At 46.7% G+C, this 19,277-nt stretch overlaps 1 protein-coding gene and 1 pseudogene across 1 annotated transcript in view; one reads left to right on the top strand and one right to left on the bottom strand.

Moving 5' to 3' along the window:
- The window catches only part of LOC101560917, a 16,743-nt pseudogene extending 10,913 nt beyond the window's left edge, over positions 1-5,830 (top strand).
- Positions 5,831-11,978: 6,148 nt separating this feature from the next.
- The window catches only part of Slc41a2 (solute carrier family 41 member 2), an 83,778-nt gene continuing 76,479 nt past the window's right edge, over positions 11,979-19,277 (bottom strand). Inside the window, exon 11 of the mRNA XM_023718221.1 lies at positions 11,979-12,029. Within this exon, the coding sequence (XP_023573989.1) occupies positions 11,979-12,029 (51 nt within the window). The remainder of the gene's footprint in view (positions 12,030-19,277) is intronic.

The raw sequence follows: 19,277 nt of genomic DNA on the forward strand, positions 1-19,277 counted from the left end.
GGTCTGTGCTTGGAGAGCAGCAGGCTGCCGTGCTCCTCTGTCCTCGAGGGCCTCAGCGTCACCTGGCACATGCAGCAGGAAGCCCACAGAGGCACGGAGTCTGTGCCCTGCGTCTGTCACCATTCACTGTCCTGGCAGGTGGGCTGGGTGACACTGAGAGCTGTCGCATCAGCTGTCACCTACACTGGCAAGGCGAGCACCTGTCCAGGGGACACTGGCCTCAGATGCCTTGGGCCACCTGTGAGACCGAGCTGCCTAAGGCCCATTGTGTTCTGCAGGAGGCTGGCTCTTCCGCAGGATTCTAGGGCACACACTGCTTTGGGGTCACACGGGTTAACCTTCCTCGAGTTAGGAAGTCCTGAGCTCGCTGCTCTAAGACCTGGATCTGGTGAATTCTTACCACAGAGCTCACATTTCCTCACTTGAGGAAGCAAACACGGCAGGGCTGCGCTGCCGGCATGCTGTGTGGCGGTGGGGAGGCCCTGAAGCAAGGCTGAGGGGACAGCAAAGAGCAATGGGCCTGTTGACAGCTGTGATGGGTCCCCACCACACAGCAGCCTCTCCTGCTCTGGACACCCTATTTCCAGGGAACATTCGCTTTCTGTCTTCAGTGTTCACAAGGTGGCAGCTTAGGAAAAAAATGGCAGCACCTGCTGAAGGGGTGAGGGTGTGCCCATGTGTCGGGGCGTCCTGAGGGAGCCCGCCAAGCGGCCAGAGGCCATGGGAACCCTGAGCAGGTGGGAAGAGGACGAGGGCTCCCATTCACAATGCCCAGCTCCCCAACCCTGTCCATCTGCCCGGCAGAGTAGTCCTGACTAAGCCCAAGGGGATCGTGGGGGCTTGCAAGCGTTAAGCCCACGTGGAGAGCTGCTGCTCTGGAAGTGCCCTCTGCTTGCTGAGGGCCCTTGCTTTGGGCCTGCCCAGCCCAGACTCACTTGCTCACTGCCAGGCAGCATGCTGGCTTAGGGGCCAGTGCCGATGTGTGACCTCCGAGGTCTCAGCGTGCCCTGCAGCTTCAGGACGGCAGCGGCCTAACCTCCAGTAAATCCTTGTCCGCCATGCCCAGTGGGCTTGGGATGTCCTCGGGACGAGGCCCTGCTTCATGATGAGCCCAGACCAGGCCCCTTCCCAGTCCCAGCTTTGTGACGCTGGCACTGACACAAAGCCTGTGCTCACTCAGCTTGGCCTGGGGACCCAGAGGAACCCACCTGTGTTCTTCTGCTCCAGGGTGTCACAAGCAGCACCCGAGCACCCACATGGTACGGCCTAGGGACACTCCAGACTACACTAGCCCGTACCACTTGCACTTGGTGCACCAGGACCTGGTAAAGTTCTGCCCTGGCTGCTGCAACACCTGGGAGCATCATCTCGGGGACCCACGGCCTTTGGACCACAGCTCTGGTGCCAGAGGACTTGACTTGTGCTTGTCCCCTGGGACCCACAGACAGGACTCCCGGTCCACGAACACAGCTAACAGCACCGCAGGCCTCAAACCACCTGCACTGACCCTACAACCCCCAGGGAAGACTCCCTTTCGTGTTCTAAAGCATCCACGTCACCAGGCCACAAACTCAGCACCACCTGTGTTCACCTGGGGACTGAGGAGAGGATGCAGCCCAGGAAGGGCTCCAGAACTGTGGCTGCCGGTGCACCGGCTGGATCTTCTGCCTCCACCTTGGGCGCCCTGGAGGAGGTCTCTGCACAGCCATGGCCTGGGGCCTATAGCTGGAGTGTTCCCTGTGCTGCCCTGAGCACCTGGAGGCAGATTGCTCCCTGTCACATACCACACTAATACCATCAGGGCTGGACTCTGTGGAGCAGAAAGAGGCAGCAGTGGAGGCCACGCCCACTGCAAGGTAAGCACTGACCTCCGTGGACTGCTGCAGCCTACTGAAGACTGAAGCCCCCAGCACCAAGGGAAGGGGCCACACAGGGACCACGCTGCAAACCTCCCCTACAGGCAAGGCCAAAGCAACCTCCCACGTGACATCCTGGACCCCATCTAAGTGGAGGCATCCTTCCTCCAAATGCAGCTCCAAAAAACTGGAGGAAATGAACACAATGCACGCGGATGGATGCCTGAGATCCCAGCACTCTGGGAGGATGAGGCAGGAGAAACACAAGTTCAAACCCAGCAAGCCCAGACTGGGCAAGTCAGCGGCTTGGGGAAAGCCTGTCTCAAACTAAAAAAAATTAAAAAAGGGCTAGGGAGGTTGGGATTCAGCCTCCAGTCTCACACACACACACACACACACACACACACACACACAAATGAATGGCAGATGTACAGATATTAAGGGCATAAGAAACACGAAAGAGAACACAACAGCTCCAAGAAAATCAGTAATTCTCCAAAAAATCAGTAGATTCCAATTTGAAGAAAATCTATGGAATTAAATTCTGAAGAATTTAAAATAATGATCTGAAGGAAACACAGTGAACTGTAAGAGAATACAGATTAACAGTAAAATGAAAACATTTTAGAATATGAATGAGGAATTCAGCAAAGAGAACTCTGAAGAAAAAATCAGAAATCTCAGAATTAAAGCCATCAGCGCCATGTGTATTACAACAGAGAGCCTCAGCAGCGGACTGGAACAAACACTGACGGGACCCGAGGGCAGGTGCATTAACTCACTCATCAGACTGGAAGAAGGAAGAGACGAGGGAGAGAGGGAGGAAGGAGGACGGGGACTAGGCAAGCCTGGAGGGTCACAGGACATCATAAAGCGAACAAATGCACACACCACAGACAGTCTAGAAGGTGAAGAGAGGGGACAGGCAACAAAACCAGCTCCAAGGGGTGACAGCTGGAAACCGCCCACCCACCCAGAGATGTGTATCCAGATTCCAGCCCACCTAGACTGGCAGAAGGGGACCTCCACAGGGGTGTCTGGCAGAAGGGGACCTCCACAGGGGCGTCTGGCAGAAGGGGACCTCCACAGGGGCGTCTGGCAGAAGGGGACCTCCACAGGGGCGTCTGGCAGAAGGGGACCTCCACAGGGGTGTCTTCTAGTCAGAACACAAAGGTGCCGGACAAAGAGTCAGATGAAAGGCAGGAGAAAAGCACTGAGCCACGCATACGAGACTCCGTTAAACTCACAGATTTCTCGGCAAAAACCTTAGGTCAAAAGAGTGGATAATATATTCGAAATGCTGAAGGGAAGAACACTGCCATGAAAAATGCTATAACCAGCAAAATCACCCCTCAGAACGACGGAGAAAGAGTCTGGTTCGGCTAGGTAGAAACTGAGGCAGTTCAGCAGCAGCAGCTGAGCAGCCCTACCAGAGATCTTAGGGAGTCGGCCTGCCAATCCAGGCAGGCTCACCAGCGTGCAGTGTGTGGACAGGCAAATTCACTAGAAGGACAGATGCATGAACCAAACAATGACAGAAAGTCACCACACTGCAGAAGTAAATGGTAAAATGGTGGGAAGGAACAAAAAACACAGAAAGCAAGCAGAATACAATGAACAAAATGACAGAAGGTCACCATTGTCAATAATAGCCTTTAGGCCAGGTGTGGGGGTGCACACCCACATTCTGAGCAGTTGGGAGGCTGAGACAGGAGGATCATGAGTTTGAGGACAGCCTGAACTACAGAGTGAAATCCCATCTCAAAAAAAAAAAAAACAAAAAACAAAGCAAAAAAATTAATATAAATTGATTAAATTCACCAATCAAAAGATATAGACTGGTTGGACTGATTTCTAAAAAGGCTCTGCTACTGGCTGCCTCTAAGAAACTCCCTAAAGCAGAGGGTTAAAAAAAGAAACACCACACAAAAGGAAATCAAAACTAAGCAGGAGCACCTGCACCGTATCAGAAAGAGTAGACTTTAAATGAAAAGCTGTGAGCTGGCGAGACAGATCAACGGCCCAAGCACCTGCAGGCAAGCGCAGGGACCAGGGTTCTAGCCCAGTACCAAATGCCGCGCTGGCCGCTCCCCCAGGCGCACGCCCGTGATCCCAGTGCTGGGGAAGCTGAAAACAGGAGGATCACTACGAGTCCAATCTGTGAGACCCTGTACTAAAAAAGTCTTCTTAGCACTAACAGGAGGGACAGACCGCAACACGGGAACAGTGGGGGACGTCAATGCCCACTTTCCTTAGTGAACAGAAAATGCAGGCAGGAAACAAAAACTAGCCCCAAGACGATGACACAGAGGAGCCAATGTCCAACAGCTGGGTTCACCAACAGCAGCAGAATGCAGACTCCTCAGCACACAGGACATTCTTTAGGGCAGATTCTGCCTTAGGCCACAAACTGAAATTATGCTATGAAATAAAACTACAAGAGAAGAAGGACACATGGAAATACCCGAAAACCAAATAACATACTCTTAAATGGCTGATGGTAAGTGAAGAAATTGAAAGGGAAACAAAAAAATTCTAGAGACTAATGAAAATCATAACAAAACTTACCAAAATCCACGGGATACAGTAAAAGCAGCACTGAGAGGGAAGGTGTGGCAATAAATGCCTCCCTCAGAAAAGAGCAAACCCCAAAGTAGGAGAAGGAAAGAAATAATAAATCGCAGCACATAAATAAAACAAAAGGAGCACGTGGCACGAGCGTCACACCAGACAACGGCCCGCGCGCCTTCTTCCTGGCGTCGGCCTCCGCCGCCTCCCGCAGCCCCCTCAAGCTCTCTTGTGCTGAGAAGGAGCCAGACGAACCAGGGAGGAGGAGGGGGAGGAGGGGGAGGAGGAGGGGGGGGAGGAGGAGGAGGAGGAGGAGGAGGAGGAGGAGGAAGACGATGACCAGGACAAAGAGGAGGAGAAAGAAAAGTCTCACTGTGGAAGGCAAGAGGGAGAAGAAAGTAGAGAGGCTGACAATGCAAGTGTCTTCCTTAGGAAGAGAACCATTTACAGTTGCACAAGGAAAAGGACAGAAACTGTGTGAAACTGAAAAGATTCATTTCTTTTTAAGTAAGAAAAAAACAGATGAACTAAGAAATTTACACAAACTGCTGTCCAACAGACCTGGCACAGCGTCTTCATTAACGAAGAATGTGGGTCAGTTCAGTGGCTTTCCACTTGAAAAAGGAAGCATACGATATACAAAGAGGGAAGAAATGTTGAAAAAGGTAAGCAATGCCATATTCAAGAGCGTATGTGAAGTTCTTGATTTGTAGAGATCAGGTATAAATAGTGAACTGGTGAAGAGGATCTTGAACTTCTTAATCATCCAAAACCATCAGGCAAACCACTGCCAAAATCTAAAAACACTTCTAGCAAAGGCAGTAAAAAGGAACACATACTTCGGGAATGTAAGGATGGCAGAGCAAAGCAAGTGCCTTGAAATTCTGTTGGAAAGGGGCCGGGGAGATGGCTCAGGGGAATAAGCGCGTCCCTGGCAAGCGCAAGGTTAATCCCTGAGTTCAATCCCTGGTTAAAAAAAGAAAGAAAGAACGAAATTCTGTCGGATGAATCCAGCAGTGATGAAGATGAAAAGAAAAACAAGGAAGGGTCTTCAGATGAAGATAAAGAAGGTGAAGAGGAGCCACCGAAAAGACATCTAAAAATGAAAAGCCGAAACAGAAAGCTACTTCCAAAAGTAAAAAGTCTGTAGAAAGTGCTCCTGTGAAGTCAGCAGCACCACAAAGAATCAGAACAGTTCCAAAAAAGAAAGTGAATCTGAGGATAGCTCAGTGATGACCCTTTAATTAAAAAACTGAAGAAACCACCTACAGATGAAGAGCTCCGGGAAACAGTAAAGAAATTATTGGCTAATGCTAATTTAAAGGAAGTCAATGAAGCAGATTTGCAAGAAGGTATATGAGAGAAAAGATTTCATAAAAACATCTGTGAAGGAGCTGATGTCATGAGCCAGAAGACAAGGTGACTTCTCGTGGACCGCAAGGGCGACGCAGACCCTGTACCAGCCAAGAGGATGCATTTGTTCTTCTAAATCCTTGTGTTGGGAGAACTTACTGCTGACCTTTTTTATCTTGGGTGTTAATATAAATGTATCATTTTAAACTGCATTTCTATGTTGTTTTTAGTTTAAAATGTTGCATGGCAGGAACTGTTACTTGCTTTTATGACTGTATTTTGTACATTTTGATTTCTTTATATGAGGCCGTAGATTTCTGAATTATGGGTTTTAGTGCACTTAATATTTGCTTGCTTAAGATACACTTTTAATCAAGTAGAACAAAAAATATAAGTGACACTGATACATGCGGAAGCTATCACAGCATTAGTATGTAAAATATTTTGAACACGCAGCTCTTCCATCAGTGAACTCGGTGGCACTGTGTTCCTTACCCTAAATGACACAAGCCGTCTGGGTAACTGAAGTGGAACTTCCTCTGCGTGTGCATATATGCCACACTGTCAGCATGGCAGATGTTATTTTTGTGTTTTAAAAAAGTTTATTATATATAAAGTTTTGTATTTCTTTCATGCAGTTCAATTTTTAAACTCATGTAGGTAGGTGCTTTATACTTGTGAACTATGAAGCGTCGGTGTTAGTCAGGATTCAGTGATGCCGCAGGGGCTGCCTGGTTCTGCTTTGCCTTGGAAGTATCATCGATTTATATTTTAGGGTTAACTACAAAATCATAGATAATGTTTCTAAGAACAGACCAAAATCCACACACGAAAGCTTCAAACACTTTGGGAAAGTTAACATTTGGCCTATATTAAGTAACATTTTTATTAACTGCTTCTGACCATATAATGTTTACAGGACACCTGGCCACCGTCATAATTATGATAAAAGTACCAGGTATACTGCCAGAAGGAGTGCCTAGGCAGTAGCAGATATCTCTGACAAAGCATTTCTCAAAAGTGGTCATGTATTGTATTTATTTTTAGCATTAAAGAAATTTAATGTTTGTTGGGTTTTTACATTTTGGCCAATCAGAATTCCATGTGATCAAGATACAGACAACTCCTAAATTGGAAAGACTGAAGTGTGTCTTCTATATTGACTGTTTTTTGTTGTTGTTGTTTGTTTACATGTATTTAGTACAGGGTCTACAGGGTCTCACTACATAGATCAGACATGGAATGATTCTCCTGTTTACAGCTTTCCAAGCGCTAGGATTACGGCGTGTGCCACCATGCCCAGTCTCAGTGTGTCCCGGGGTGGGGTCAGCACTGCAGGCCCAGGGATTGAACTTCCAGCCCCCAGCGTCTGCCTAAGCAGGCGCTCTAATCCACTGAGCTATTTGGCTGGCCATAAATTGACTGTCTTAGTGAGTTTACTAAATAACCTTTCTCCGAATTTTAGAATGAAACATGCTGCTTATGACAGAATTAGGTATTTGAGATATGAATTGAGTGTTTTAAAATCTTTGTATCATACAACAGAAATATGTTGATATATGTTGAATGTTAAGAGGTATTTTCATAGATTTGACTAGTTTCTTGACAAAGTTAGGACATTAGGGAAAGGAACACTGAATACAAATGAATGGGATAAGCAACTGAGACCTAAAATTTGGCTTTTGATCTTAAATATTTAATTTGTTCCTGTAAGCCTTGTCAATAAAAAAAAAATTGGAAAAAAATAAAATAAAAACTAAAAACTGCAAAAGATCAATAAAAAGAGAGTTGGTTTTCTCAAAGGGTGAGCAAAATTGACATTTAGCTAGACTAATCAAGAAAAAGTAAAAAAGAAGACATTTCATTTGATACCACACAAATACAAAAGACCACAAGAAACTATTATGAACAATTATATGCTAAACAACTGGGAACCTTAAGCAAAAATAGTTAAATCTCTGCACACGTATCATCTATCAAAACTGAATCAAGAAGAATCAGAAAACCTAAACAGACCAATAATGAACAATGAGATTGAAGTGATAATTAAAAATCTCCCACCTACCAAAGTCCAAAACCTAATGCTCTAGTGCTAAGTTCTACAAACATTCAAAAAAGAATTGCAATTCTTCATAAACTATCAAAACAACTGAGGCAGAAGAAATGCTAACAAACTCTTTTTACAAGGATGACATGACTTTGATCCTAAAGCTAGATTGAGCAAAAACAAAAACAAAACCCCACAACCTATAGATCCATTCTCAGCAAAGAACTCGCAAACCACATTCAACAGCACATCAGAAATGCAACACACCGTGACCAGGTGGGATTTATCACAGGGTTGCAAGATGGTTCAACGTGCACAAATCAATAAATGTGATTCAACACAGAAACAGGATAAAGGGCAAAAACCATATGATCAGTTCAACAGAGAATGAGCACCCAGTAAGACTCCTTTATAATAAAAACTCTTAACAAATTAGGTATGTAAGGGTTAAGCCCCTGACCCCTACAGTCCAAAGCCAGTATCATACTGAGTGGGGAAAAAGGCTGGAATCAACACAGATGCCCACTTTCTCCACGCCTGTTCAATTCAGTGCTGGAGGTCATAGCAAGAGCCACTGAGCATGGTGAAAACCACAAAGGGCACCAAGTCAGAAAGCAAGGAGCTAAACGATCCTTGTTTGCAGCTGACATGATTCTGTACAGAGAAAAGCCAAAACACCACACCAAAAACATTGGTGGGATTTAGAAACAAGTTCAGTAAATCTGCAGGACAGAAAATCAACATAAACAAATACACTAATAATAAACTTACTGAGGGTCACAGATAAAGCTCAGTGGCACAGACCTGCCTTGCAAGTGCAAGGCTGTGAGTTCAAGTCCCAGTATAAAAAAAAAAAACTTATTGAAAAGAAATTGAAGCAATCTCATGGACAACAGCTACACAAATATATTTAATAATAAACTTAATCAACAAAGTAAAAGATCTCTACAATGAAAATAATAAAACATTAACGAAAGAAACTCTACACAAAAAATGAAAGCACATTCCATGTACACAGACCAGAAATACCAATACTGTGCAATGACTACACTGCCCAAAGCAATTTATCGATTCTGTGCAATTTTTATCCAAATGCCAAAGACACTCCTCACAGACACAGGAAACAACCTAAGACTCCTACCCAGAATAGCCAAAGCACTCCTGAAGGGAGAAAATGCTGCAGGCATAACAGTACCCAATATGAAAACATACCTCAAAGCTACAGTAACAAAATTAGTTGGTACTAGCATGATGGAAGGAAGGGAAGAGAGAAGCCAGGAGGCAACCCGTGTCCGCAGAGCCAACTGAGTTTTGGCAAAGCAGCCAAGCACACACAGTGAAGCACGGAGCACCCCTCAGGCAGCAGTGTGGGCGAAACGGGGATGCCTGCAGAAGGCTGAGGCCACGCTCCTCCCCTCACAGAGAAAAACAGCAACCCAAATGGGTCCAAGACCTAAACATGAACCCTGAAATTACCACAAGAAAACGGAGGGGGAACACTCAGGAAGATTTTTAATTACTATAATAGCAAACTTCTTTTTTCTTTTTTTCTTTTTTGTTTCATTTTGAGACAGGGTCTCACTACATAGTTCAGGCTGGCCTTGAAGTCACTTTGTAGCGCAGGCCGGCCTCAAACTCACAGGGACCCTCCTGCCACAGCCTCCCAAGCGCTGGGATTACAGGCATGGCCTGGTTTAGACAAATACTGTTAGACAGGACCCCAAAGTCACAGACAGCACAAGGAAACCAGACACACGAGACGCTGCCATGTCAGGAACATCTGCCCAGCCAGGGAACGATCAGCAGAATCGTGACGTTTGCAGATGAGGACTATGTACGAAAGGAGACCGCTTAAGCAGAGTGAGGGCAGCTGGTTTCTCTGAGGCTAGCAAGAAATAAAAATCAATAAATTTATATTACATGCAATATTACACATGACATTAAATATAATCATCTGAGTTTTACATCATATGTGACTATATGTAATAAATTTACTAATTCCTTACATAATGTTAGCACTGAATGAAAGATGCACCTAGAGGACGGTTGGGCAAATATTCAACCTGTCAAAAGCTTTACTGGAACCCAGCTCTACTGGCCGCTGCCTTATCCCTCCTCACCCACTCCCCAAGCCTCGCACTCTCACGAAGTACTTTATTCCTCCTAGTGCTGACTCGGCCAAATTGAGCCTGACAGAAGTGGCTGTGTGGCTGCCGCAGGCCGGAGCGCATGCGTCTCAAAGCTCGGGACAGTTGCTATTTGTTCTTTCCAGAAACAGGCCAGAGCCTCCGCTGGGAGACAGACACACTGAAAAAAGAAAGACACGAAGAAAATGCACACTTACGTGCATGTCAAAATAAAATCCAGAAAAAACCCAAGTATAAAAAGAAATATTTGAAAACTGTTACAAGAGAACCTTTTTATGAGCTTGATTTAGGGAATCATTTTATAAATAAATATATATTTTAAAGGAACAGTCTGCTAAATTAAATTACATTGGATTTATGTGGTTCAATAAATACAAATCATGCCTCTGGCTTGAAAAAACTCTGCTTTGCGTGTAACTGACAAAGAATTAGTGTTCAGAATATTTAGAGACTCTTCAGCCCCTAAACTCATGAACTCCTAGAGTTCACTTATGAATGCCTAGAGCTTGTAAGAAAAATAACCAGATAGGCAAAAGGACACCTGAAGTGCTTCACTAATATGTAGAGAACCCAAATTAAAACCACATTCAATTAGATTTCATACTCATCTAATGGGCCAAAAAAAAGGGCCAAGTTTTAAATGACAAGAACAGCAAACAGCGCTTCTTGCACAGCCCACAACAAGACTACACAGCGTTCCAAGCAGCCGCGTCGTGGCTGGCTGGCTTCTCCGCAGGACAGCTCTATAACGGGTGACGGTGCTCGGCTAGCGTATGAGACACCTAAGACATAGAAGGAGGGTAAGAAAGTGAGTGCGATCGTACGGCTCCCACTCAGGAGAGGCCAGGACACTGAAGTCCTGGAGTTTGGCCACCAGTACTAGACACTGTTCTGGATAAAAGGAAATGCACTTCATCGCAAGAGTAAAAAGAGGCCCGATCTATTTGAAGAGCAGCTTCACAGCATCTATTATAATCGAAGACGAGTAACTCCTCAATCAGCAATTCCTCACAGAAGCAGTGGTGCTGCCGACTCCTGCTCGCTAGGTAGACAGGACAAGTGGCTGATGGAACATGGCCCGGGGCTCCACGGACCCTGGCCTGCTGCCAGAGGCCCCGGCCTCAGGACGTGTGCAAACTGCAGAGCTGCTCCCGACACACGACACACGGGAGAGGCACACCACGGCTGTGGAAGCGAAGGGGTGAAGACAGCTTACAATGCAGCGGCCACGTGAGCTCTTAGGCCACGCGGCTAAGACCTACATAGACTCTAAAGTGGATGGGAAAGGACTACATGAAGCAATACTAATGTGCCTTCAAAGCATAAGGCTGGAAGAAGACCACACGAAGGGTGAGATTTTAATAAAGCTTCATAAATGTGAAAAGTATTACAGTTTGTTATCTATACATAAATATTCTATAGCAATAGTATAAAAACACACACGGCAATGACAGCTGTCAGCAGAACGCGGATCACTGCTAGGCAGAGAACTGGCCTGGGAAGGAAGATACAGTAAGTAGGCACTATCACATACACCATGGCTCTTTATCTTTTTAAATATTTGCTCCAAATAATTTGTTAAGCATTGCTAAAGCTGAGCACTCAGTACCCAGTGAGCTCTCATTTGCTGTAATCCCCCCAAGTCTACTGCAAGCAGCTGGGACAGGGGTCCCTTGCCGGGCGGGGAGCGAGAGCTCCTACTCCTCTCAGTGTCTAGGGGAAGCAGAGGAGAGGTCAGCAGGGGCCGTGGCATCCACAGAGGCCTGGACTTGGAAACGGGGTGCTCAGGCTGGGGGGGAGGCCCACACCGCGGTTATTTCAGCGTGTGTGCACGCAGGCAAGTGGTCCCACTCTCAGCAGTCTGCAGCTCAGGGTGGGGCTGGGGGTGGGATAAAGGAATGTTTACTGGAGGAAGTGAATGGGAAAGGCCTGGGACTCAAGGATGCTGGGAAGAATGGGCCATTACTGTGTGAGACTGAGGGTGGACTGGAAGTCCGGAGCGCTCACTCAGGACTCCTCCAGATCCTTCTGCTGTTCTGCGAGCTGCAGCAGGCAGGACTGTAAGCCCAGAGACACAGCAGAGACTCATGGGTGAGCCCCAGTTAGACGGCCAATTCCCAGGCCCTTCAGTGGGAAGCTCCCAGACGAGAGCACACACGAATTCCAAGTCACTTGAACTCCCTCTGCCTCAGCCTCTGTCCTGCTAATGGCAAATAGCGCTTATTTCCTCCATCTCAGGGAGATGACCTATAATGGTAGCAAAGTGCATGGCACACAGCAAGAACTTAAGGAAGATTGGCTACGGTGAGAAAGCGGGTCACATGTGAAGAGCCAAGAACGAGACTTTCTCAGAGGTAACACACGGAGGCAAGGGGTCAGGCCTCACAATCCCAAGAAGAAGTGTTCCCAAATTCTAATTGTGCTAATTCACCCATCAGTGGCTGAGGGGAGACTAAGGGCCTTTGAAAACAGCCATGCATGCAGAAAAAAACTACCCCATGTTCTCTCTTTGGGACTTGCATGAAAAGGCACAGAAGAAAAACAAGAGTGGACCAAGAAAGAGGGCGGCGAGGCCAGGAGGCTGATGGCAGGGCCCAGACGGGCCACAGGAGGGGGCTCGGAAGCCAGGGCTCTGCACAAAGGCAGGTCAGAAGTTTTTTGATAGAATGGAGTTTGGAGGACAAAATAAAAACTTGCTACAGGCATGTCACAGCCATGATGAAGCACTTAGGAAGAAATTCAGGACCAATATGTGGAACAGAATAAAATAGAAAAAAATACAGCTATGAACTCCAGAAAAACTTCAAAATTAAAAGAAAGGCAACAGAATACACTGCTTGGTTGTATGAGAAATCTTTTTTTTTTTCTTTTCAAAGTTTTATTGATAAACATATAGCAATGAGACAGTTTCAACAAATAATACACTGCATATATTCTTCTTAGAGATTAATTGCTGTACAAGATGCAGACTTGTGATCCTACTTACAAACACCATATAAGGTTTTTGTTTTGGTTTTTTTTTTTTGGTTCCTCGAATGCCTTCAGGGCACTTTCAGCCAGCTGGAGAGGTGTGAGGTTTGAACTGAGAAATCTTTATAAACTATACTCATTTATTGCATAAAAACTGAGCATTACTACACTAGGAGGATGAAAGTTGGGAAAATGGAGTTTGAGGCTAGATAGCCAAATCCTCATCTACTGCAACTGAAAGTCCACAGGTAATTCTTCCAGTTGATAAAGCAAAATAGGCAACTGAAGTCACATGAGCTAAGTAACACCAGGAGCAGCTGAAGCAGCCCCAGAGAAGCACTAGGAGCTTGGTTTTCACACAAGTGTGTCCACAGAGCACACGAGGACAGCCACACAATGGATCTGTGCAAGGTGAACCAGAATGGGCTCCGAGAGTGAGTCTCAGCATGTGGGGCACCCAGTGAGGGCACTTTACAGAAGTTCATGCTGGCCATGTGGACGTCTGTATGTGCCCACACACTTTAGTACAAACGCCTTTCACCGAGTGCTGTGGTCAAAGACAGCTGAAAGCTCTTCATCCAACACGCACGACTTACATGTCAGGTTTGGGGATCTGACCTATAAGCCCCTGGGAGGGGAAAGCCATCCATCTCATCCTTTGGTGTCTAGCAAAACACTGATATGCAGTAAACTGGAAACAGATACTGTGTTAGGGTTAGCAAGTAAAAAAGTCCCTGGTCCCTACTGTCTTGGTTACTCTTCTCTTGTTGCTGGGACAAATACCTGACACTCCAAATAAAGGAAGGAAAGGTTTACTTAGCTCCTAGTTACTGGCGGTTTCAGTCCATACTCAGTTGGCTCCAAGGCAGAGGGCAGCAGTTCATGGCAGTGGAAGGCAGCAAAACAGCAAGAGCAAAAGGGAGGAGTAATTGCAACAGAGAGCAAGTCTGTCTCCTTGTCTCTTCTATTACATTCAGGCTGTCCGCCCCAGGCTGGGTGGAGTATTCACACCCATAATCCCAGCAGTACTCAGACCCATAATCCCAGTAGAGCATGAGTTAATCACAAGCTCTAGGAGTAAGTCCACCCCATGACTTACTTGAGGCTTTGGGGGGACACCTATACACGAGCCATAACACCTACTAAGCACCTAGTAGGCACCAGAGCCCTATACCCGGTCCCTCGCGGCCGGCCACGCCGTCTCTGGATCCAAGGCTGGAGGTGCGCGTGCCGGCACGCGGCTCCTCTGCTGGCCAGCTCCTCCGCCTCGCAGCCCCCTCACTGCATCTGCCTGCAGTCTGGCTCTGACTGGCGGAGGTGAGGCTCTGTCATCACCCGCACTGTCATCAGCCCTTGTGTTTTCTCGACCATTCTTACCCCACTGCCATAGTTATTTATTCAGTGTGCCTCAGAATATAGCTTCTTTCCTACACAATTTCTACTCTTTAAAAGTATTATGATTGTTTGAAGTTCAAGCAGGTTTAGTTTTATTTTTGAAAATGTTTTCGTAAGTTAACAAAAGATATCAATGATTCCTTGGAACTCCATAGGATAAATTATTAAAATCAGAATACATATCAGATACTTAGCACATGTTTTGTTTAAAAATTAAATGATCATTTAAGAAATACAAGGCTTCCAGTGAGAAAGTGCACTGACTACAGCATAGGGCTGGGCTGGCTGCGCCTCATCTGCTCTGAGGAGATGTGCGCAACCTCTCCAGGCTAATCCGTCTTCTGAGAGGGCAACTTTGTCGTCCCAGCCAACTATGCATGCAGTAGATGTACTGCTCGGAATTTAAATAAATACATGAAGCACAAGAAGATATATTTGCTCTGGATGACTGATTCTCCAGGCCAGCCGCTGCTCCGAGTGAGAACCCCGAGCCCGCGAGCGGCATCACCTTACCATCCCCACTCCCAGCAACGGCCTCGGGTAATGTGTGAACACTCGGAAACATGATACAAACAAAGCCCAGAGTCATAAACTAGTACAGTCCTCCCTTACTTTACAGAGACTGAATTTATGTCCCCTATAAAAATATGTTTTTCTAGTCTAGCTTCCAGGATAGAGAACAAACTCAGTAAAATTTAATATTTAAGTGTCTGCTACAAATAACTTAGGGTCATCACTGAGCAGCAGCGCAGTCACTCCTGATGTGCGGGTAAAGCCGCCCACTCCAGGCAGAACTATTTGTCTGGGGTGCAGGCGGCGTGAGGCAGGAAATGAGCGGGGCCACTGAAAAGCGGAGAGACATCAGTTAGATTTTCTCCTCCTGCGAGGGCACGGTGCTGTTACGTCTGCTCTTAGAAGGGAGCATCTAGGTGCAGAAAGCTGAGGTGAGTCACTCTGCAACGCAAGGCAGAGGACCGGAGTCGGTTCGGCGCCAACCCTGCCGCCCCCGACTCCCAATCACATCACCCTGCTCGGCAGAAGCGGCACTCAGAAGCCAGGGTTTGCACTGAGATGAGACAAACACAACAAAAACACACCAACCAACCCACTGGGAGTGAACGTTTGCAGCACACTGCAAACAACCCACGCACTAAACAACCAAAATGCTCCAATCATAACGCAACCTGTCTTTAATGCACAAGGAGCGAGAGCTGGCAGGACAGCGAAGCCCACTCAGGCTGGAGGGAAAAAGGGATGCGGGGGCGCAGGATACCAGAAGCCAGCAGCTAGAAGGCAGCTCACGCACCCTAGGTGCGGCCTCGGTGGGCACAGATCCGCTGAGCCCTCTGCCCTCTGTTGCCACCCGAAGGAGCAAGAAGGGACTGCTGGCTGTGGCCATGCACAGGGGTGTGTCTCCCCCAGAAAGAGGTGACCCAAACGTGGCCAGCACACAGACAAGGACATAAGAGATGATGTGGGCTGAACAACTTCAAACAGCATTATAACCTGTCCCTGGGCTGACAATGTCCAAGGCCCTGGGACAAAGCACTAAAACTCCTTTTTGAAGCACAGGCCCCACAACTTGACTTCTAATTGCCAAAATCTAGAAATTCACTAAATCTAATTAAAATGAGTAAATAATTTATGGAATACTCATACAATGAAATTATAAAATAACAGACATATGAATAACAGTTACACATATGAATGAATCTCACACAGAATGCCAAGCAAAGGAAAAAGTACTTAAGCAGACACCCAGTATGATTCTATTTTTTGAAAAGTATGTTGAAATAAGTGTTTAGATATCCAAATATATGCAGTAAAATCATAAGGAAAAGCAGAAAGGCAAGGCGTATACCAATTCAAGAACAAAAGCTTTTTCCTAGGAAAGAAAAAGGGGCTCATATTTGACGTTAAAAAATATAGGAATGTCTTGAACATAAGAAAGACTTTAAATCTGAAAAGAAGACAACTCATTTCCTTAGAGACCCAGGGAGCGCACAACAGGCAAGCGCAGGGACCCCGGGACATCCTGAAGCTAGGCTGTGCGACGCTGCAGTCCACAGCGCAGGATACAGCAGAGCAGAGCAGAGCGTGACACCTAACAGGAAGAAGCATGCTTAATTAATCTAATTAACATCTTGGAATAAGCAGCGATGACAAGTGACAAGTGTGAAAGCCTAGACATAATCAACCTGGTCTTCCAGAAGGTCTGAGATATGGTATCGCATATGGATCTGTAGATCTGATTACTGCCCCTGCTGAAATGCCGGCACACTAAGAGCGCGCTGAGTGGAGGCCGGGGGTGCTGATCTGTCAGGAGTCACACGGCAGAAACATCTACGTTCAGCTTGGCTACTGAGAGGATCTGCACCTGAGAACATGAATACTCATATAAATGAACTGCGACCCACAGCAGGAATGGAATTTGCAATAAGAAAGAATGGTAAAAGATTTCTTTTTGAAATTAAAATCAAGAAGAACATGTTAATGCTCACAAGAAAGCAACCGCAAGTTGCTTAAGAAGAGATACATAAATCAGACCAAGAGCAAGTCAGGCCAGGGTAAGGGCGGGCGGGCGGGCAGGCGGGGTGGGAGAAAGATGGTCTCCCCAATAAACAGCTCAGAACAGCTGGACACGCACACTGAAAACTAGGAACCTCAGTCCTCATCTCCTACTGCACACCAAAATGAACTCAAAATGGTCAGGCCCAAGCCAAGGCTGACAGAAAAATCTCTAAAAGAAAATATAAAAGAAAACCTCTAGTGATAGGCCAAGGTTTCTTACCCTAAAAAAGTACCAATCAGTTATCAACTGGGTAAACTGAGCTGCACTAAAGTGAACTCCTCTGTGACCCCTGCACCATGGCAGCTGACGCGGGAAGGCCACAAGGCTGAACCCAGCCTGGGCAACAGCGAGAGCCTACCTCAGAATCTAACGGGGGCTGGGGTGTGGTACACACACTTGCTATCCCAGCACTCTGGGAAACTGAGGCAGGGCTCCACAGTTCAAGCCCAGGCTGAGCAACAAACCACAGTTACTCAGGGAGACTGTTTCAAAGTAAAAAGTAGAAAGTGGGCTGGGGATGGGGCTCAGGTGAAAGCCCTGAGTTCAATGTTCAGTACAAAAAAAGAAGGAAAATTAAACTTTTGCTTTTTAAATATGTGGTTAAAAAAAGGAAAAGGCAACTGACAAAATATTTCCAGTATATATATCTGACTAAGAACTTGTATCCAAGATACAGAAGCTCTAGAAGAGGTCAACCTAATTTTTTCTTAGTGGACAGAAGAATCAAAACAAAATGTATAAAAGACCAATAAACCCAAGAAAAGATATTTTCACCATTACACACCAGGTAAATACAAATGATGACCACCAAAATCCGACTGTAAGCCACGAGCAGGGCCAAAGGCAGAAGGACTAATGACAGTTATGGAGTCTCGTGAGCTCTCACGCTGGCAGAGTGAGGGCAGGACCAGCACTCAGGAACACAGCTTGGCGATGTCTTATCGCTGAAATGTACTCTCCCTGAGACCCTGAAATCCTACTCGTGTGTATTTATCCAAGACAAGACAGCCGTAAGGGAGCCACGACTTGCACTTGAACGTGCCAGCAGTTTCACATGCGACAGCCCTGAGCTGGGAGCAAACTGCACACTCACAGCAGGTGAGTGGGAGGGTAAGCCAGCCACAAGGGCTCGAATAGCAGAGTGCCTTGCTAGTCAGCAATGAAGATGAGCAAAAGGCTCGCCACCAGCGATGATATGCTGATCTAAAGCGAGCATTTAGGGTCAAAATTAAATGCCGAACATTCATTTATCTTTTAATGTATTTGGTACAGGGTCTGCAGGGTCCACTACGTAGATAAGATGCATAGTGATTCTCCTGTTTTCAGCCTCCCAAGTACTGGGATTACAGGCATGTGCCACCATGCCTAGTCTCAATCACCCATCTCAGCCAGCCCTGGGGGCGGGGCCAGCACAGCATGGGGTGGGGGTGGGATTGAATCCCAGCAGGTGCACTCTGCCTACGCAGGTGCTTTAGTCCACTGAGCTATCTGGCCAGCCCTTGAACATTTATTTTTCAATAGCTAGAATTTCTAAATTACAGAATAATTTAGGTCAACGTATGTTGCATGAATATTCTGGGTTCAGAGTGACTGAGACTGCATTCTGGCAAATTTCCTGCATCCTCCTCGCTCTCCTGCTGCTAGGACACAACACACGAGACCCCCCTCCCCCCCAGGGGCAGCGATGGCAAGGAGGAGGGCCCAGCAAGAGCAAGCTGCTCATGTCATGGCAGCCAGGAAGCAGAGGGACAGGAGGAGGCAGAGGGGGAGACCATCCCTCCTTCCAGGTCAGGCACAGGGATGCCTCTTCTGACCAGGGCCCGCATGCTAACAGCACGCTCAACTCCTGATCCTCAGCGATGAATCCACAATGAGTGCAGCACCCAGGATCTGACTGCCTTCCCAAGGCCTCACCTCAACACAGCCTCTGGGGGACATTCTGGGTCAACCCAAAGCATGCTGGGTAACGGCTCTTAGCACACTGTAGGGTTTTTCTGTGAATGACACAAAAATTCCTAAGTCATGCCTACAATCCCAGCAGTATTTACACAGCTGCACCCTAAGCACAAGATCTGACAAAGATGGCTCGGCTTCTCTGGTTCTACCTCTGCCTTCATCAGGCTTGACCAGACTGAACACAGCCCAGGTCCCAATGCCCCCAGAGGCCTATCTCCTCTGAGTGGATAGTTATCTGATCAAAGAATGTATTTGGGAAAGTGTCTCAACTTTAAAATCCCAAACCTAAGCTAAACTAGTATAATCATACTATTAGAAGATAAAAATGCAATCACAAGACTTCTAAAAAGGAATCTCAGACAAATTGGTCAAGCAATGGCCGTGACTCATCCTCATGTCAGACACTGACAAAA

This window comes from Octodon degus, unplaced genomic scaffold (genome assembly GCF_000260255.1).
Source record: "Octodon degus isolate 3935 unplaced genomic scaffold, OctDeg1.0 scaffold00004, whole genome shotgun sequence".
Lineage (NCBI taxonomy): Eukaryota > Metazoa > Chordata > Mammalia > Rodentia > Octodontidae > Octodon > Octodon degus.